The sequence below is a fragment of the Zosterops lateralis genome, assembly GCF_965231275.1.
Source record: "Zosterops lateralis genome assembly, chromosome: 4".
Taxonomy (NCBI): Eukaryota; Metazoa; Chordata; class Aves; order Passeriformes; family Zosteropidae; genus Zosterops; species Zosterops lateralis.
The window spans coordinates 59,323,433-59,345,420 of record NC_139765.1 but is presented as its reverse complement, the minus strand read 5'-3'; the positions used below and the strand labels follow the sequence as shown (position 1 = coordinate 59,345,420).

Sequence of the window (21,988 nt, the reverse complement as noted above, 5' to 3'; positions counted from 1 at the left end):
TAGAGTTTGCATACTACTCTGATATAGATATGCTTTAAAGATTGCCTGCTGCCTTATATCTTATTTTTCCTCTTTTGAGATTAATCAGTTCCAGACAGCTTACCTCAGTTCTGCTGTTTGTTAGAAACTGTGGCTCGGCATCTGAGAGGGCTGTCAGGCCCTCCCCTTGGACAGGGCACAGCTTCTTCCATTTCATCTCTTTGGCATTCCTATAGAAATGCTGGCACTTACCCTTCGTGATTGATGGAAGTTCCATCTTGCCTCATCTAGAAGAGAAAAGTTCTTGCCTTGCTGCCCTGTAGGTTGGCTGAAGCTTTGCCTGCCAAGATCTCTGTGAAACCTCTCCATTGCCACTGAAGGCTCACTCAGAGATGTAAAGTTTGAATATTTATTATTAGGCCTATGTGCTGACTGCTCACAAGTAATGGCAGTACCTCTTGGTAGGATGCTGTGTACAAAAGTCAACAACAGTGATAGTCAGAGTTGGAAAATGGTTTTGTGGATTAGCTGCTATTCTCCCTCAAGCCATGACAGGGGTATTCTCTACTGCCCAGACACAGGACTCAGCTGATTAAAGCACAGTTTACAGGTATTTTCTGGATATTTAAGGAAAGTGTTGCATGAATTCCAGGCTGAAGTATATAGTCAATTTGTTGCATTGGGGTTTACCTTAGGTTTTAAATGTATTTACATAAATCCAACACTTAAGGGCTACTGTTAAACTGATATTTGTGAAGGACTTCAGCATTCTCTGGGTTTTGGTCCTTCAGTGCCTTCAGACTGGGGCATATCTGGAGCAAGCTGTGGCTATGGGAGATACCAAGAGGACCAGATGTGGGTGAGGAATTGAGATGTGTTTATATATACTCAACTTCTATTCCAGTCATCTATGTATGTGCCAAACTGTTTATGAAACTCCATTTAAAAGCTAAGAAAAATAAGCTTTGAACTTTATTTTAGGTACATAGTCAGGTTAAGTTTGACAAACATTTTATAATTACAAAGCCATTAATAGATTGTAAGAACTGAATACATGGCTGGGTTAATAGGATCTATCCTGCAAAACAATGACAATCTGTTTAATCTGTGTTAGGTTGATTTTGCTGACACAAGCAGCTCACAGAATTATAGCATGCCTTGGGTTCAAAGAGGCCTTTAAGACCATCCTGTTCCAACCCCTGCCATGGGCAGGGCACCTTCCACTAGACCAGGCCTGTCCAGCCTGGCCTTGAACATTTAGGGAAACGGGGTATCCGCAACTTCTTTTTCCTTTAAAATTCAGTTTTGACAGCAGTGCCAGGGGAACAAATTCATCTAGAGGTTAACTGAGAACTCTGTGTAGCTTAGCAGTGGTACAGACAAAGTTGCGTGTTAGGGAGTAATCTGGTGGTTGCATTTGCATGACCTAGTTTCTGCACTAAGCTCCCATTACTCCATCCAGCTTGAGCAGTTACGTCCAGCTTAATGCACCTGCCCTGCAACTGTGCAACAAAGGATCTTCGATAGATGAACAGAATGGCAACTGTTTACTATTTCAATAATATTTTACCTAGGAGCATCATAAAGCACGCTTCAAATGCCTTATGCATATCAAGTAATGAGAAATAATTTGGTTACATAACAACGGGAAGCACTGGGAATCATAAACTAGGAAATCTGCCTGACATAAAAAGCTTGATATGAAGAGACTAAAAGGATCCTGGCTTTTGTAAGGGAAGGACAGCTGAAAGCTCCGATAACAACTGGTATCAACTTTGCTCGGAATAAGGCCTTTCTCCTCCTTCTTACTATACTTTTCAATCAGAAACTCCATTGTGGTGCCCTCTGCTTTTAAAAATCCAGGTAGTAGACATAGCCAATGCCTCCTTTTTGAAGAGAAGATAGTAGTTCTTCCCATGGTCTTTAGGCTTTGCCGTTTCCCTGCCCTGGTGTTCCAAAACTCCAGAACTGTGTCCCAGCTCCAAGGTTATTCCGCCTTCTCCCAGCTTCTCCCTGGTCTTCTCACTCTGACACATTTCTTAGGTTCTAGTTCTCTGTTTGCCTGTAGGCTAAACCTGTTTGCCCAAGACCATGTCCAGATGGCTTTTGAATATCTCCAGGGATGGAGACTCCCCAGCTTCTCTGGAAACTTGCTTCAGTGCTTGATCACTCACCCTTGCAGTGAAAAATTGTTTCCAGATGCTCATACGGCATCTCCTGTTTCAGTTTGTGCCCATTAGCTCTGATCCTGTCACTTGACACCAGTGAGAAGAGCCCAGCCCTGTCCTCCTTGCACCCTCCCTCCAGGTATTTATATAAGTTGATAAGATCCCCTTGAGACTTTTCCAGGCTAAACATCCCCAGGTCTCTTTCCTCATAGGAGAGATGCTCCAGTCCCTTCACCAGTTCTGTGGTACTTGAATCCCATCAGATGCCAGGAGCCCAGCAGTTGTGCAGCATCAGACAGACCTCTAGTCACAGCACAGCATATGCTATGCTTGGGCCCATCTGTGCTAAGGTTCCTTGGCACTATGGTCTTGAGCACTCTGGTAGGATTTTCTTAGGAGTAAACAATGCCATTTGTTACTTCTGCTGTCAGACCAAAGGATGTTACCATGAGAACATACTGCTTCACTTCAAGATAAAGCCAAGGACAAGCCAGCAGTGTAATTGCTGGTGCCAAGTGGGAGCTGCTTGCAGGCTCCTCTGTGAAGATTAGCTGACAAAGTTTATCCTGCACCCAGGAGAAAAGTGCAGTGCAGCACAGGCCCAAAGGCCAAGCTGTATGTGCAGCACAACCCAACACAGTGCAGCAAAGTATAGCCCATGGCCACTCAAGGTGACTGTTCCACAGATCACCAATTCCATAATGCACAAGTCTTCAGCTGGGGTCACTGCAGCTGCTTGGCCTGTGTCCCAGGACCAGTTTGCTAGAGGACACCACTGACTACAAAGAGAGCCAGGGGTAACTAACTCAGACTTATTTGAGTAACTTCTAGGTGAGATGAGTATCTTCTGCTGACAATGCAGCGTAGTCCCCACAACACTGAGATTTCACTTCATTGTTCTTTAGCCATCAATTATGTCATGGTCTCATGGGAGAATGTTTTAGCTCTCCTGAGAGCAGGTTTTTCTTCAGTTCATCATGTGTGCACCTACCTAGCTTAGATGGGAGTGTGGCTTTCCCATGAGGGAAGACTTTCCTAGCCTTGGTTATTTGCCTAACATCTTCCATTAATTATGCCTTATCAATCTCAGTTTCTGCTTATTACTACAGCTCCCTTGAAGAGCCACCTCACATACCAATAATGCTTGTAAAATGTCTATAATAATGTTCTGTGTATCCATATACATGGCGTGTCTCTGTTCTGTCTGTCATGTTCTGTCCTTTGTAATGCAGTGTTTTACCACAGGTAAGAGAAGGAAGTCAGTGCAGTGTGTGCCTTCTCACTCGTTGGCAGGTGTTTCACTGCAGACACACTATTGCTCTATGAATACTTGTGTATTCATACCACAGTGCATGGAAAAAGTTACGCCATGGACAACTAAGCACTGTAGAAATCTAGAGCAAAAACAGCCTAGAGGCTCTGCTGCCTACATTTCCTCTTCACTGTGAAATAAGGTGTCACTTCTCATCTACAAAACTGAATAATTTGGGATTGTTCTAGAAGAGGGAAACTGCCTTGCTCCTTGTGTTACACTGCTGTGATAAAATTCAGAAACACCTCTTAGGCTGGAGTATGCCTGGTGGGACTGACAGACTAGGACCTTGTCCAGAACAGCTCATTGTTCTTCAATTCATTGATCTTCATGATCATCCATACAGATAATCTTTTTATCATCAGTACTGCCAGAGGTAGTTTAAGAAAAGGAGGGAGAGCATTTTCTCTTCATTTGATTGACTCGTTGCAGGTGGTATAATTATTTCAGAATGCATTAGCTGCTAAAATTTAGTAGAAATCGTTTGGGTTTGATTTTAATTATATATGTGTTTTTGTGTGTTCTCTGCCTATCACAAGATAGAAACAGATGAACTGAATAATTATGTGAATTGCTCACCTTAAACATTTTTTGCATCTGACCAGTTCTAGTAATAGTCTATCTATGATCTTGGTAATAGTGAAAAATCATGAGACAAGATGATACCTGAGTATGAATAGCACTCACTTTAAAGGCTTCTTTTACCTTTCTGGTTATTCTTTGCTCCCAGATTGTTTTCTTGTAGAAATGTGCACAGCTTTTTTGGAAAAAAAAAAAAAGCCAGAGTGTGATTTTTTTCAGCCTTTGATACTAGATTCTAACTATATGCATTGAGAATTTAGCCTTTCATACTGTGCATTTCATTTCCTGTTAACTATATTCCTTGGCATTATGGTCTTTAGTGCTCTGGTAGGATTTTCCACTCAGTAACTGATCTATCTGAAATATTTAGAGGATGTTTGTGGCCAGTTCTGTATGAGTGGAGAGCAAAGTTCAGTGTAGGGCAGTTTAAAGACAGATCAATTATTTATATATTTAGAACAGTTACTGAAACCTTAGCTGGCTCTAAAATCCCTTGAACTAGACACAGTGTGATTAGCAAACAGCCTGTTGTGTTTTTATAAATTTTGATAAATATTGTTTATTATTCTTTAAGTCTTTGGTGATAGCACCTTCTGTTTGAGAGCAGTGAATACAATACCACTTAAGAAGAACTTAATTCACATTAATTCAAGACATTTTATTTTCTCAAATTTGTAGTGGTGGCACCATCTTTTTTTTTCCAGTTTATTTTATTAATGCCATCAAAGAATTGTTAAGAATTCAGTTACTTTAATTAGCGGAGGCTGTTGTTTCTTTTTGATCACTGTTGATCAAGATTTGCTATTGGTGAAAACTGGAATTTTTACTATTAATCTAAACCAGGAGTATTGCAATAGCTGGAGTTTTGCTGAGGTGATTCCAGACAAAGTATAGCAGCTCATAAAATTATGATCTTGGCAAGCAAGGTGATAGAAAATTCAGATATGGGGGGATCTACTAGATGGTTAGGCAGAGATTTTGAGCTTTTGGAAAATGGTCCAAAATATCTATGTAGTAGGTAAAGGGAGCCACCTAGAGTTAACCTATAGGAATCTCTGTATGTAAATGTATGTCTGATCTTCTGCCACTTACTGCAGCTTAGGTGCCAAACTGGGAGCTAAATGTTAAACCCATTTAGCTCTCCTGAGAGCAGGCATCTAATTAAGATTAGAATCCCCTTTAAATGTTTTTACAATGCTACTGAATGGTTAGGGTAGTTACTGGATTTTATCTTAGAGAGCACTGGGTAAAAAAAGACTAGTACTAAAGTCTCCTTCCTTCCAGTTGAGGACTTTGACTGTGCAGTATACGATTAGGCTCTTTCCAATAACTCTCTCTTTGGACACCTGTTTCCTGCCTCTTAACAGTAGTTTCCTTGTGAGCCCTTCTTATTTTCTGCTAGTTAGTAATTGATGGGGTTTGTTACTCCACTGCAAGCTGGGATTTTCTGTAATTTTTACAAACTACATGGGGCAAGGCATGTTTGGTAGTACTGGTGTCTTTAGCTAGGAGGCCAGAAGAAAAATCCAGCTGTGCCAGGAAGCAGTGCTGGTGACTCAGTAAACAGCATGGCACCAAGTGTCCTGGCACAGTGGCTTTGAGCATTGCTTTCCCTGTTTTGCCATAGGTTAAATCTCAGAGCTCCTAGTCATTACAGGATCATACTTCACAAGAGTAAGGTATTAAACCCCAGACAAATTAAATGATAGGTAACTCTGTCCTCTTTGCCCTTACTTGCAGCCTCACTTAAATTACACAGTCTTACCCGCTGATTTAAACCTTTCTGAGCCCAGCTGGAGTTGCTCTTCTGTCCCAGAGATGGCAGCAGTCTGGAGCAAGTGAAGTGATTTCTACACATGCGAGAAGTCAAGCCCTTTGGGATTTTAGATGGAGAGCATTGTGGATATGTAATAGCCCATTACTTCATGAAGTTACTTAATGTTTAGGGTTGAGATTTTGCAATATCACAATTAATGTAAGTGGTTTACTGCACTTGGTGCTAGTGTTCAAGCAGCAGCCCAGAGCAGTGCTATTGCCACAATAAGCAGAGAGCAGAACAATGAGCAAAGAGGAGCAAGCAATGCTTGTATTTGACTTGTGGTCCTGGTTTTGCTCCATCTGGGTGCTTGCCACAACACAAATATGACCGAATATTAGCAAAGAGTTCAGAACCCCTGCCCTTCCCATCCTCGCCCAGTTGGTGGTGAAAGTAATTTAACCATAGGTGGGTACAGACAGTTCACCGTGGATGTTTGCAGCACTAAAACCAATGTAGCTGATGCCATCTTACATGTGAATTTTAGTTTATATGGCAGCTTTAGTTCTGTAATTCTTCATTTATTGCACTGTGAATTCCTTCACATTACTCTATGGTGTATTTTAGGGACTCTCAGAAAAAAAATGGATAGATCCACCCTTCTGCAGACACCTCCAAGGGAAGAGAAGAAATCTGCTGAGGTATTACCACCTCTGCCAGAAGCCCCTGCATAGCTGAGACCTTCCCACCATGCAGGTCCAGAGCATTTGAGGGAAGAAAAATTACTGCTTTTTAACACACTGTGAAGTTGTTGGAAGCAGTTCTTGGTGGCAAGACAAGCTGCCTGGAAGCCTCCTCGTTGCTAGCCCAGTTTTGACTGCTCCTCTCTATCATCATCCCCTGTCACTACAGCTTTAATAAGACTAGTATTGTTTTAGCAGATGAACCCAGAGGGAGTTGTGGAACACTTGGCACAGAAAGCAGGACAGAGTCTGGAGCCTGACTGTTCTTTGGCTCTGACTTTCCCTTCCAAACTCAAAATCCCACAGACTGTTCCTGTGGTGTTTCCAGTTTCCAAGAGCTATCAGCAGTGTCTGTGAGACAGGATGGATATTTGTCCTTCACAAGAAATCCTTTGACCAGCAAAGGAAATGGTCAAGTAGAATGTGTCTTACGTTGTCTTTGGTGTCTTAACCTGAATGACCTGATATCTTTTAGAGAGCTGTGAAACTATTCTTTCAGTTTGCTTTGTTTTGAGACTAGGAGGATTTTTGGGTCCTGGGCTGTACCAAAGGCTGGGCCCAGCTCATGACATTGTGGCAATTGGCCATAGCCATTCCCCAGCCATGACTGGGGACTCTGGCAAAGTCTATAACCTGTCATAGGACAGATGGTATAACCTGCTCTGGAAATATGGTGATTAAGAAGCTGCTTCACATACAGCACAGCCTTGTACTTGGCAAAGGGAGAGTGGTGCTAAGAGGTTTAAGGTGACCAGCCCCTTTAATGTGTACTACTTTGCAATTCAGAGGTGGTACACTGGCTTCTAGAGCCAGCTCAGTTATGCCCAGTCTGAATTCTGCACTCCAGAATAGTAGAGAAAGAAGGTTTTCAGTGCAAAGAAGGTTTTCAGTGCTCTCCTGTCAGACTTGTGTGTCTCCTGCTGCACCATGGAATTCTTTACCAGTTTGAGCTGCAATGTTTTTTGTTAAAACTTGATTTTAACCTGTGTGTGCTTAAATAAATTTCTAAATCTCTTACAAATACCAAACCTTGAATACAGGATAGCTCTGCTGATTCCAAGTGAAAGCATTCAAAACGGGCTATGAAGTGGATATTGATTCTGCCTGATCTGTCATTGTGTTTCCATGCTAACACTACCCTTGTTGTTACCATGTAATCAACTGTTGTGGGAACAATACATTGTCCCTAAGCTAAGTTTAGAAAAATGTTCACCCACAATGCACCCACTGGATAAATCCAGTTTTAGTAACATAGTGTTTAAAGCCTTATACTCTGTTCATAGACCATCAGCAAGATGTGGTCTCTTGAAGCCATCCTCAGGTTACCAGTTTCCCTGTATTGTTCCTCAGGCCCTACATGTCCATTGGAACACTACGAGATCAAGTCATCTATCCAGATTCAGTGGAAGACATGCATGAGAAGGGCTACCAAGACCAAGATCTGGAGTCTATTCTGCATATGGTTCATCTGTACCACATAGTTCAAAGAGAAGGAGGTAAATGGCATATTTTTGTTAAAAACTTGACAAAATCCATTCCTTGCATGTATGTCTTAGTGTGACTGACCTTTGCTACTGAATTGGCAAAACTGGATTCAGACTTTTGTGGTTGTGGGAGCTGCACAGACACATGGTTGTTGCTCCTGATGCTAACAGAAGGAGAAGAGATGAGTGCCGCTCCCCTCCCCAGTAAATCCACACCCAAGCTGAACATCCTCACTATTTTGTGATGGCCAGTCTTTTCCTGGTATTGTGGGATCACTTACCTTCCTTGATTTTCATAAAAACTGTAACCTGCTGTAAAATATTGTAATGTCACTGACTGCATCAACTTTGAAAGTATGTGGATTAAGAGAGAGTCAGATCTGCTTTCTCCTCCCCAGTTTGTGGGATCAGCAGGACTATGTACTATGAGAAGGAGTATCTGAGACCACCCAACCAGAGTGAACAAGTTAAAAATAACCAAGCAACACTGGCTGGCGGTAGAATGTTGCCATCTACTGCTTGCTGTTCAGGTTGCCAGGTGTTCTCAGCATTGTTTGTTCTCAGAGTTGGGGATGGTGTACACATATGTGTGTATATATATATATATATATATATATGTGTATATATGTATGTATGTATATATATATATATATATATGTATATATACACTGGCGCTATAAATGTCAAGATGCTAAAGGCTTCTTTTGTATCTAAGGAACTGGAGCATTTCATGGCTTTTTTCTCCCCAAGCACAGCAAGAATTTTTATCCTTTTGTTCCTGTCAGACACTAACCTCTAGTTTCAATTTCCTCCCTATCATTATGCTTTTAAACAGACATAGGACAAAGTTGGTAACATTTCGAGAGGAGAAAAAGAGTCTTTAGACCCATTTAATGGTTGTGTTGAATGTACCCTCCTTTCTCTGCCAGCTGTCAGTGCTGGTTTTGATCAGGTACTCTGCCTTGTGTGTGCTTGGTGAGTCTCTGGATCGTTCTGACAACACAGACTAATGTGCTTCAACCACTGAGAATCCCAAGACAATGTCTAAATTCCCATTCCTGGATGGCAGCCTGTTGTTCTGTTAAAGAGGCAGAAACTGTCTTTTTTTTTAGAGTATGTGTGCATACTTTAGAGTCTTTTCTGCACATTTTAAAGTGGGAAGTAGTACTCATTTACAACAGCAATTGTATATCTAAAGGTACTACTCCACCATCGGTCATGCTTTGTTAAGAACGTAATAATGACTGTTGCAATAGAAAATAAGAATCTGCCATCATTCTGATTAATGCTATTATTCAAATCTGATCCTATAAAACAAGAAGTAGGCAGAGCTAATCAGTGACCAGAACAATTGCAGAGAAGGCCTCTCCTTCCTATACTGACACTTACAACTATTCCTGTTAGTATTCCTGAGTCACTTACTTCCCTGAGGTGCTCAGATTGCAGAAAAAAAAAGCAGGAAGTTGGAATGGGCAGCTGGAAAAGGAGGAGCAGTTAAATTGTCAGTGTCAAGAAGTCACTGGAGTGTGTATTCACTGTGTGCTGGTACTTGTGGTTGGACTGCACAACACGTGACCCTTGGTGGCCAAAGCCACCCCCCAGCAGTCTCTAAGTGCACATGGTTGTGGTTCCTGACCCTGCAGCTGGAGCCTGTAACTGGTGACAAGGCAGTCACTGTGCCCCATGTCCAAGATGCCTTGGCTACAGTCACTGAAACCCCAGGTTTGGATCAGTCTCATGCTGCTTTCCGTGCCAAAGAAAGTATTTATTGCTGTTCTTGCTCTTCTGCCTGTCTGACTGCACATGCACAACGCACACAATCTATTGCAAAGTCTAGAGGACACTGTTAATTTTCACTGGTGCTGTATTGAAGCTCAGGATAAGAGCACACTGTGCAAAAGTTTGCACAAACAGATATTGGGGAAAAATGTGTCTTAGGTGCTTTGTGATCTAAAGCGACAGAAGTGGCCAAAGCCGGAAAACAGGGAGAGAGATTACCACATACCAGGAAGTTTTTAGGATCATAATATACTTACTTGTTCCCTTTTCTTCTTGGGCATTTACAGGAGACAAGTGCCAAAGTAGGAGCAGAGAGGAAATCTGTGACATATGATTTGACACGTTACATGGATTTCATATGCTTAGATATTTTTTAAAGCTGTGCTGGTCTGGGACAAAGACTCCTGTTCTGGGGTTTTTTGAACCAGCAAGACAGAGAAATACTTGCTGAAAGTGAACAGTTGAAATTTTTTGTTTATACATAGACTAATATTTTTAAATTCCAATTTTTATTTTATTCTTTTGCTTAAAATCATACTTTTAAATTAAAAATGTTTTTTATTAAAAATGGATTTTTTTTCTTTCTGAAATAATGAAAAATCTCATATAAACCTCTTGTGCTTTAATTGATCACGAATGTCATGTGTGTATAATCTGATGCTTTGCTGTTTTGTGTTCTGCTCCTTGTGGGCAGTTATAAAAAAGCCTGATAAAAGCAGAGGTGCACAACTTTGACTCAAATTATTTGTTCTAGCATGATGTTACTGTTTTTAGCTGAATTACTTCCACTTTGCAACAGTACAAGATCACCACATTCCAAGTATTATGTCTGATGTTGTTTCTGTTGCTGCCAATGACAGAAATTCCTCTCTTTCTAGCATTAAGGTTTGACCCAATTAGAAGTAAAATAAATAGCCCAATTTGGCATGTTACCCTCACAATACATTTTTCAGTTGGTATCAACAGAATACATCAAATCCACCAAAACAACAATCCCTCTCCCAGCAGCACTGTTCTGGGTGTTCTGAGCACAAGCCTTTGAAGAACCCAGTGCAGTGGCTGTTGGCAGTAGCCCCTCCTGCTGCTGGGGACAGAGCTCCCTTTCCACTGAGACCCACACTAATATTTTTCTCACCACCTGGGTATTAGATGAATGCTGTTTTGTTACTTACATTTTTATTTCTTGATGGAGTAAGGTGCCCCCATCAAGATCTGCGAAGTTGTTGGCTCTACCAGAACCATAATGTCATACAAAAGGAAAGTTGTATTCAGCATGTGTGGTGAAAAAGCTTGTCCAGAAATAGCAGCTAAAAGCATGGAGATATGCAGTACATACACATAAAGTAGTTCCTTCTGAGCTGCTCTGAAAATCTGTGTCTATTCAGCCAGGGTCACTGGAGATGCAGCCCTAGGCTGTTGCCTGTCCCACAAGAGGAGCCATGAGGCCGCAGAGCTGCACCATGCACGCGTGACTGGGCCTGTCCGGTTGGGGCTGATGACATTACTGAGCAAGTTCAACCTGTTTATGGTTTCTCAGCACCCCAGATTATAATTATTCCTCATTATTTTGTGCATTTGTCATATCTTTGGGTGTTGTCCAGGAGTCTTTGTGCTAGGCCACGTATAAACAGACGGACAAGCCCATTTCCTCTCTCTGAGATTATTTCATCTGATCGCTTTAGCCCTGGATTTGCTTTTGTTATTGGTACCAGCAGGAACTCTGGAGAGCTCTGCCAGCTTTTCCAGTGGCTCTGAAATCCAGAGACACAAATCCTGCAGTGTCATGCTGAGCTGGGATTGATGGTCTCTTTGTTCTTTGCTCAGCACCGAGTTGTCCTTGCATATTCATGCTGCACAGCACTGGGCTCTCTTTACATAGGCTGTGAAAGTGGCTTCCACGCCTGAAAACTCAGCAGCCAGGACTCTCTGGCTGCAGTCTGCTGTGTTAGCTTTTCTTCTGTCCTTCAGTCCATGTCTGATAAGGTGCATTGGAATGTAGATCTGAAAAAGGACTTTTAAACTTATCTTTTCATGGCAGCTGAATGCTCAGTCTGACATGAAAATGCAAGGATTCACAAGAAAGAAGGATACAGAAGGTTACAGATCCCAGGAGTAACCCATGTGGGTTTTGCCAAATACAGCTTGCATTTTCCTTCAGAAAATTGAGATTAAAGGAACTATAAAAGAAGCCGTGCAAGAAAAAGAAATGCTGCTTTCCTGAGGCTGTCACTAGTTTTTGCTGGCAGTTGTGTGTATTTCTGCTGCTGTTACTGTGCCCCAGCACATTAAACATGCTCTTTGTCTTCATGGCTGCAAAAGCCGTAACAAGAAGGTGGGCAAGGAATTTGGACTCTGAAAGCCAGGATTGTGCTTACACTGCTGAGAGATTTACACTGCATTCATGGGCGATCCATTTCATTTTTTCATTTCTGAAGTGGATGTAGTTAGGGGTGACCTAAGCCACTGACTTGGCTGATACTTCTAGAACACTTAAGTACCTTCACTGACCTGTGTCATGTCAGCAGGAAGAGACAGGAGACAAGTAGAAGCACTATTGTTCACAGACAGGGGGGAGTCAGTTTAGGGTGAGTTAGAGTGCCTAAGTGTTCAGACAAAATTTAGACATTAAGAAAGAGTTTTTTAAAGGGATAATATATAACTGTACACTTCCTTATCTGTTGTTTAAAGCATTTCAAGTGGAAAATAGGAGAGTTCAAGGAGGGTGCTAGGCAGGAAGAGACAAGATGCTCATGTCATATTCAGTTAGAATGTAAGTTGAAGTAACCACAGAGATGACCATTGTATCCTGGTAAATGGAGGTTAAATCTTACACCTTTAGAAAAAATAGTAGAATTGTTTTGCTGACAAGAGAATGCTTCTTTTTGAACTTCATTCCCTTTTTGTCTTTTAAAAAGCCTTTATAAACCAGCTGATCAGGAAGAAGCTGTATGAGCACAGGCACTGCTTCCCCAGGCACATGTGCACACATGCACACCCACCCACACCCTAGCTCAGATACAGGTCCTGAAGCTTGTCTGTATTCTCAGCTTAAAAATAACAGAACTTAAGCACCATCTTGAATGTCTTCAGAAGCATAGTTGTTTCTATGGCTTTTGTGAAAAACTCTTTGAATCCCTTGCTAGACCCTTTCGCCAAAAGGGAGTACTCCAGGTGTTTTATGGTGCTTTTTGAAAGCTCAGGATGTTGGTAGAACAGCACTCCAGCTTCCTGTGAGGTCTCAGCACTGGGACTGCTCAGCAATAGCAGCCTGTGTGTATCTGTTCCCTTTACCAGAGTATATCCAAATGGGGATTCAGTTAATCACTACACAACTCCATCTTTGTTGGGAGCCTGCTGATAGACAGCACTGTACGTGCTCCTGCAAGGGCACCCACTGGCATCCTTAAACAAGAATGGAAGGAAAATAGGCAAAAGCTATAGGATCACTAAAGGTGATGTCTTTCTTGCATATGCTTGGTTTTTAAATCTAACTTTATAAGTATTTATTAAAAAACATTATATTATATTTTCTATTTTTTTGTAGAGCAAAATCTTGAAATTTAGTCTGTCATTATTAATTACTGGTTTTGGTCACACAGCCCCTCAGATGTTTCACTGATGTTTTGTTCAGTCCTGCCAAGCCCTGATATAGTACGAAGCACAGTACCAAGCCTCCTGCACCTTCACAAGCCCCATTGTCTCACATTTGTTCAGGTTTCAGAAATAACACAGCCCACTCTCCTTGCTTTATCTTATTTATAGTCTTTTCTGGCAAATATTTCTTTTAAGTTTGGCAGTGGCAGAAAAGGGGGTTTGGCTGTATTATTAACTTTTTAGTTTCAATATTTCTGAGGCTGATCTGAAAAAATACTCTCTTCCTCTCAGCCCCGCTTCAGCTGCCTGTCTCATGAATAGATGATCTGTTGAGAAAAATGTCTTACCAGATTTTTTGCTACATCCACACTCTTCTTTTTGAGAACTTGTCTATTTTGCTACTCTATCCATCTGGATTGTTTGACTGAAAACTTACTTTCAGTAAGGTAATTTTTTACTTTATTTTTTTCTATAGGAGGAATTATTCATGCCCAAGTACTCACAGAACACCATTCTGCTGAAAGATCACAGATAAAATGCCTCACACTCCTGTTGCATGTATCTGAAAGTGATAAAAGAAATAAATCAGTTAGAGACCATGCAGAACATTAAATAAAGATATCTCATGTTAGAGCAATTGTGGGTTATTTTTAAATACAAAGTAGTAGGAAATTTTTATAGAATATTCCCCTGTCTGATTGCAGTTTTGCTGCCTGTCTGTGCTCCCAGATACATCCCCGTGTCTACTGTTGTGCTTCTGTTGGGTTTGCTGACAGTTTTCTTTGCCTACAGTAGTGAGTGCAGTCTGACACTGCTCTTTATTTTTTACAGTTTATTTATTTTACTTTGCTTTTAAATTTTCACTCATACCTTTCAAGAAAAAATAGAAACTTGTACCATGAAGTGAGTATGACAGAATAAAATTACTAGTTATATACAGGTCAAAGATGTTTTTTCAAGGAGATGGTAAGTAAAGTTTTTTGAGAGTATCTATATGACCAAAAGTCTAAATTCAACTTTCAAAATTGTCATGATATAAGGGATATTTTTCCAGTTGATTGCCAGTGGATTGGCATTGAGGTATTTCAGAAGATGTGATTCAGTAACCTGAGCTGTCTCTTCTTCAGGTGAAATGCTCTTTATGATTTTAGTTACGGATTGCAGAGGTCTTGCAAGTGAAGCTGCATTTCCTTCATAAATGTATATTGTCCTGACTCATTTTATTTGATTTCTTTTTTTAAAGGCTGGGATGCCATCATGGATTGGAAAGATGTCTTATCAGGAGGAGAAAAACAAAGGATGGGCATGGCCAGGATGTTTTACCACAAGTAAGTGTTATGGTTCGTTCCTTAGGAAGCATTTTAAAATGAGAAAGAGCTTTGCAGATTTCCTGTTACAGTTTGAGCAGTAGTAGACTATAATCTGCATGCAAAATGCCACACTGTCTAGCATAGGACCTGCATAAATCTTGTTTTTTATTCATACAAGCTCTGCCTTTGGTTTGGATAATGCTTCTTAAGCTTTGCTTTTGGCAACATAGCATTATCTTTTTCAGATATTTCTTTCTTTAACATCTCGGGGACAAACATCTTCCCTCCTACAAGTGTTGCTGAAGTGTGATGGACTGTTGCAAGAAGCTCTTGGAGTTTGAAAGCCAAGCTCCTTAACCTTTTGATTTTGGAGACTGCAAGCACACAAAGGCAGCCCAGTCCTTACATTGCAGTGGATAGGAAGCTTCGAGTTGGCTTCAGCTACTGCATAACTTGATGAGAGTACAAAATAATACTAGGTCAGACTAGGACATACACAGTTAGATCACTGTGTACTCAAAGGGGACAGGAAATAAATCCCATTTTTCCTGGAAGTTGCTTTTTCACATGAATAATGCATGGAAACTTCATGTTGTTTCCAGCCAACTTCCAGCTGTAAATAAGAGACAGCTGTTTGGCAGAAATAGCTCTCTACTTCCTGTTCTTTCAATTAAATCTTGCACATGGGAATGAAACCTAGAAGAGTAATGTTTTTTATCTGCTTTTAAAAGGCCGAAATATGCATTGCTGGATGAATGTACGAGTGCTGTAAGCATTGATGTTGAAGGAAAGATATTCCAAGCTGCAAAAGCTGCTGGGATATCCCTGCTTTCCATAACACACAGACCTTCTCTTTGGTAAGTATATTCAGGGCTTTATCATAGTCCTTGCTTTTAGCTCTCTCAAGCTTGTACTCTGAGAAGCCTTTATTCTTTGTACTCAGGCATTTGTTTAGTCAGTATCAACTGCAGTTTCTAAGATAAGTTGTCTACAACAGTAGTTATGTAAATTAATTTTGCATGGATTTTTTTTCATTCCATTTAATTTCATTTTTTGTTTATTCATCCCTTTTATTTTTTTAACGTGTTTCAGTTATTAATATGCAGCTGTCTAAGAAGTAATTAGTCTTAATTAGTCTATGCCACAACAGGTATCACCAGGTTGCTTTGTAAAAGTGACATGTGAGGTGTTGTCCTGGGGAAGTTTACTAGTGCAGGGAGAAAATGGGAAACATGGCAAGTGATTCAACTATACTTTGTTCCTCCATAGGAATACTGTGTCTGGTTTTTTAACAGTTGTGTTCTCTATGTGCAGCATTTAGCTTCTTGATTTTTTGGGAGTTTGGTGGGGGAAAAATAGAAGGGTGGGTTAAGCATTTGGTATCACAAAAGATAATATGCAAGAAGTGGTGAATATTAGTCTGGAGATGAATCTATTTTAAGTCCCATGTAATTGAGTTTATTAAAACTGTCACATTCCCTGGATGGGATTTATAATCAGTGTTTTATTATGCATTTCACCCTCTGTAATTTATAGTGATAAATTACGCAGTCATACCAGCAGCTCTGAGGGAATTCTCTGCTCATCCTCTGGCACCTCCTGAAAAATGTTTTGTCAGGTCTTGACAAACTCCTCATGTACACCTTTGAATATTTTCGATGCACACACCCTGATACTCACTGAAAGATCTGTGACTCCTACACAGCCTTTTTTATTTTGGCCCCTTGCAAACTGAACCATGTTTTAGGAGTAAAGTTACCTTTAGCCAACCTTGTAAGACACAGGGGAACAAACTGAGGTGTAATTTGAACAAACTTGAGTTTTATCAGTAGGATCAGGTGCATCATGCCTGCCTCACTGTATTTGCTGCTAAGGAGGTAAGACATCTCTCAGAAAGGGAAGTAAATAAAATAAACTGGGACTAGAATTCCTGAAGGAGAAATGAAGCTTGTCTGATGCTGCTGTTCTAGCTTCTGGGGGAAGAGGCATCTGATAGTGTTGTAGTGAAGGCATCTGTAGTCACAATATTTCTAAGAAGAAGGCAGTAAGAGGAGACCACCACCTTGGCCAGGGACAGCAGGTGATGAGTGGACCTTCCACAGCCCTGCTGCCCACTCCTGCAGCCTCTCTGCAGGTGAGGGGCTCAGAGCCCAGCCACGCTGGCTGCCCCGGCTGGGAGCCCACAGCAGTGCTGCTGCTTCCAGCTGGCACTCACTGAATTTCACTATTGGCCTGGGGCAGTCCTGGTGACAGGCTTTGAAATACTCAAATCCCTTTTTAAAGAGTGTCCTGGGATGACAATGAGTCTTTGAAAAAAAAAGTCTTACCAGTGATCCAGAACTGGACAACTCAAATTCCTGGGAGGCACCTTTGAAAAGAGACACATACATCCACATTTGCATGCAAAAACAAGCCATCTGTTCCCTGAGCCATTACTAATGTTTTAATTTCTGCTGCAGGAAGTACCACACTCACTTGCTGCAGTTTGATGGACAAGGAGGCTGGCGTTTCGAGCAGCTGGACACCGCTATCCGTTTATCCCTGAGTGAGGAAAAACAGAGACTGGAATCCCAGCTTGCGGGAATTCCTAAAATGCAGCAGAGACTGAATGAACTGTGTAAAATCCTGGGAGAAGACTCAGTGCTTAAAACAATGGACAAAGAGGAATAAATAATTTATGGTTTATGTTTTTAAAAGTATTTTTTTAGTTAAAAGCATTACAAATTCAGCCATTATCCTTTGCATGCATTGTGACAGAGGCTTAGAGCATAGCAAAACACAGCCAGCAGAAAATAATGCTCTGAATGGTATGTAAGACTTTAGTGTTTTAGTATTAAGGAGGAAAGTGGTTGAACTGTGAAAAGAAAATAAGCAAGTGCACAGAGAATAAGATTAGTCATTACAGCTTATGTTAATTCCTAGTGAAAGCCCAATTCACTGCAAGAAACGACCAACAAACTTAGGTTTTATAGGTGAATTTTTGCCTGAGACTTGGCCTGCAGAATGTGCTGTTGTACCAGGTCACTGTGTGCGTATGACATGCCTGCTACGCAGAGCAACCGGGCATGACACTCAGGCATGGAGCACAGCAGGGGCAGTATCTGGGTGAGTATGCAGATGCATGCAAAAATCTCACCTGAGTATAAGAAACATTCTCTCAGCCCATGTAAAACAAGACTTCTGTTCTACTACTGAATAGTATACATGCCTTTACCTGCATTTCCATAGAGAGTAACATAATAGGCTGACCAGAAGACAACTGTCTGAGCAACCCACGCCCTCATGACAGAGAAGCAGGGACAGAGGTAAACATGTAATATACCTGTGCTTTATGCCATTACACATAGCTTCAGAGGCTTTTTGCCCTTCATGATACAACAGTTCCCTCAGGGGATTGTTTGTATCCCTTACTCTGTAACCTCTGGTGGTGTGGATGGAGCACTGGGCCTGGCATCAAGTGACTCAGTTTTCATTTGACTAAATCATTCAGCTGCTCTATGAGTCTGATCCAGCTGGCATCCGTATCTGACCTAGTTCCTCCATTGGCATAATTACAATATAGACACTTGTTTTTTCCATGAGACACTTTGTGATGGGAAGGACTGCAGGAGAGGGAAATGGCAGTTTCTGTCAATATGCTGAATTCTCAGGCATGGCTGTTCTGCCAAATGAAATGCTCAGCACTTACAAAGGTCTGTGAAAAGTTAGAGCATTTGGTAACCACTAATGAATAAACCTGCCATATTTTGGTGGAGTGCCTGAACACTGCCCTCCCTGTGAGCAAATGCACTGGTTAACAGCCTTGCTTTCAGAGGCACTCACTGATTGTCCCATCAGCTTTTCAGTTCAGGTCCCCAGTCAGTCAGAAGGTGCTTTAACAGAACTGCCTGAGACAGTGCTGGCCTTAGTGCCTTGCTGAATGTGAAAGCTGGAGAATTAGAAGTAAAATGTGAATGTATTTAAGAGCTCCTGTTCTCTGTGACTGCAAGTGCATGGCAAATGAGCAGCCCAGGAGTGAAGATCAGGAGGGATAGGAGGCTTTGCAGATGGGTAAATGAGCCTTAGCCAAAATGTAGCAATCCTGAAGTTTGTTGGTTCTTTTTTTTTCCCCCACAGAAGTGTGATTCCTTAGAAGATTTCTGTTTGTTGTTCTTAGTCTTAGAGAGGCAGTGCATAAACTGCTAAGAGCTGTTTGGAGAGGAGAAATATTTTATGGGCATTTGCTGAGCTGGAAAGGTTTGAGCACCCTGAAGTTAATATAAACTCTTTTCTGATTGCTTCAAGTACAAGAGGAAGGTGAATTAACTCCATCCAGCAAATCCCAGTCCAGTGCACTAACCATTATTCCTTGTCAGGGTGCTCAGCTTGCTGCTTGGTATGGCATTTGCAACCAGAAAATGGAGCAAGTCTGCTCCCTTCAGAGTCTGTGGCTTGAATGTAACCCTGTAACTTACCCTGGTGACAAGAGTTGGTTCCTTTCTTTAGTCTTTTCTGTAAAGCCCCTTGAGACATCTCACTGATATAGAAAGGAATGCTCCTAGGAACCTTAGAAAGGGCTGAAAAATTAGGGTTCAAGATAATAAGATGTTGTGTCGTAAAGTGCAGATGGAGGTCACTGCTGGGGTGGCTGATGTGTATGCATTTTAATTTGCAAATGTCTGTGCTTGCCCCTCTCCCTGAAGGTGAGCTTTCCCCTTTCTCATCTTCAAAGCAAAATTCGTAACTGCTAAGGAAAAAAAGAAGTCAGCCAAGAATCTGTTCTCAGTGAGCATAACCGAGATGACTGATGAGTGTAAAAGCTTGCAGGTTCCTGATTGATGTTTCTTTAAGATGAGATGAATCAGGGCACACCATGCATATACCCTTGTCCCAGCTGCAGTGCATCCTGCTAGCACAAGGAAGCCACAAAGCCACCTTTCCACAAGCCTTTCCCAAGCCTGGACCTGAGGTGGAGGAAGGGGCATTGCTGTTCCCCACCTCTCCATTAAGCACTTTAACATGTGGCTGGGAACTAAACCAGGGTTATCCACTCACTGAATTAGTGGGATAATGAAAAGTACTGAAGAATTGGCCCAGTTTGGCACAGCTCCAGATATCCCACCAAAGCTCTGCACCTGTCCTTTGACTTGCTGGGAGCTATTATGGGCAAGTGCAGCACCTGAAATCTGCTGTTTGCCTTACAGAGATCAAAACTGACTATCCTTCATGACACAAAACAAATCTCTGCTGAGGAAACGGTGTTTAGTAGAAGAAAGTTTGTTTGCTGTTTTTTTATTTAATGAGATTATGCATAAAACATACGAAATTTATCTATGTTACTGATGAAATTTTGATGAAAACTGAAATCATACCCGGATCAATCTAATAGTATTTTCTTTGAAGTTTGACATATATTTCTTGGATCCAGTAATAGACAACCATTCCTATTCAACTGTATAGTGTAAAATACACTAGCATCTCACTCAGCTACTTGTGCTCCTGTAGGCATGGCAAGAACCTTAGAGGCTGCTACGAGAAGAAACACTTCTCTAAACAGGAACTTTCTGAGTGATAGTGAGCTGGTTTTAGAAGGAATTTCTGTACTAGCGGCTCATTATTTTTCAAGTTAGTTTTGTGGCAGGAAGGGATGGTGCCCTGGAGGTATTTTCTGCAAACTTTGTGTGTTGTTCCAAGGGTAGTTGAGGCCGGAGTCTCCGTTTCTGTTTCTGGAGAGTTTTACAGGGCATAGTCCACCTCATTTTCTGCTTCTTGGGGCCCAGCCTAGCAGAGGTGCATGTTCTCTGCTCAGGAGTAGCTCAGGGAGACACTGTTCTGGAGCCAGGGCATGGGGAGCACATGGCCCTGGCAGTGCAAGAGGGTCAAAGTGGGACAGGAGACCTTGGCGGAAGGTTTTTTGTGGTGCAATGAGAGCTGCTTATGAATGTTCATTCCCTTTTTGGTGTTCAGGAGCTGTGGCTCCCCAGGAGGCTGAGGAAGTGACTTTTTGGCCTCCTTGCTGCCTGTCATACCTATCTGGAGCTACTGAGACCCTGTCACAGTGTCTGTGCATTCAGGGCTGGGTACTGCCCAGTGCTGAGCACACCCAGCCCCATGAGCACCCTCTCATCCCCCCAGGCTCAGGGCAAACTGGATCTCCTGGGTCTGTTTGCACCTAGAGGAGTACAGGTGATGAGCAAAATTCATACCTGCCTCAGGCAGGTGGTATCTGTACAACAAAAATATGAATTCTCCACATCAGTGTGTTCAGCTAATGCAAAGTGTTTTTGCAGGAATCTTCAGAGTGAAAGGACACGTTTTTTGTGTACGAGATTTCACTATTTTAACCTGGGAGGAGTTTGTTTTTCACTTAGTTTTGGGGTCAGACTCATTCCTGGTTTGGACTTGGAAGTACTCCTTCTGCAGGGACAGAAAACCTCACGTATGTTTCAAAGGAATTTTTCAAAAGCAGTGAGATTTGTATCTGAGTAGGGAATGAAGGACTGGGTATTAAATGGGATATTTCAGAGAATATTATATCTTAATGCAAATGAACACATCTGCAGTCCACTCAAACTTATGAATGGTGATAATGCATGTCAATGTCAAATTTCTGAGCCAATCACTTAAAGAAATCCCCCTACTGAGCTGTTCATGAAGCTTGGGAGAACTGAACTGTTAATCAAATGTGTCTTTGTTTTTGTTTATGTTTGATATTAATGCCTTTTAAGAGCAGACAATTTATAAAGCAATAAAATATGCTTTACAGTTGTAATTTATTCCAACCTCAAATAAAACATGTTGCATTTACTTTCAGTTTACTTATTCCTTATGAGTCATTCACAAAGCAGTCAGGACCTGCCTGCTTGTGCTCTGGGAGTCCTTTCCCAACCCTTGTTTCTGTGATGGAGCAGGAAAGCTCAGGATGGATGCTGTGGTTTTTTCAAGTTAAAACAAGTATTTCATTCCTAGGTCAGGCTGGCATCAAAGGCTGCTGTGAGGTTTCTTATCTTTCGTGCAATCCACTTCAGTGTGTACCTGATTGATGACAGGAAGGTGACAACAGCTGCCACCCCTTGCTGGGGCTTTCTGCCAGGGAATTACACCAAGCAGTGAGCCAGAGGACTGTGTCAGCAGTACCACATGGGGTGTCTCAGCAGCATCATTCCCAAAGGTTGTTTGGGTTTTTGTGAGATACAGTTATGCATAGAGCATCAAGGCCACAAATAATGAACAAGCAAGAGCTCATGATGGCCTAGCAGAGGAAAGAGGTTTTTCTTTGGGAGTGTGAGGGCAGTGGTTGGC

The 21,988-nt window shown here is 41.6% G+C and overlaps 1 protein-coding gene across 1 annotated transcript in view; it reads left to right on the top strand.

Annotated features, from left to right (window-relative positions):
• ABCD2 (ATP binding cassette subfamily D member 2) overlaps nt 1–21,499 on the top strand; it is a gene marked incomplete at its 5' end in the record, with an annotated part of 41,884 nt that extends 20,385 nt beyond the window's left edge. Inside the window, 4 exons of the mRNA XM_083859837.1 lie at nt 7,891–8,036; nt 14,641–14,725; nt 15,439–15,564; nt 17,167–21,499. Coding sequence (XP_083715963.1) covers nt 7,891–8,036; nt 14,641–14,725; nt 15,439–15,564; nt 17,167–17,377 — 568 coding nt within the window. The 3' untranslated portion in view covers nt 17,378–21,499. The remainder of the gene's footprint in view (nt 1–7,890; nt 8,037–14,640; nt 14,726–15,438; nt 15,565–17,166) is intronic.
• Nucleotides 21,500–21,988: the final 489 nt, after the last annotated feature.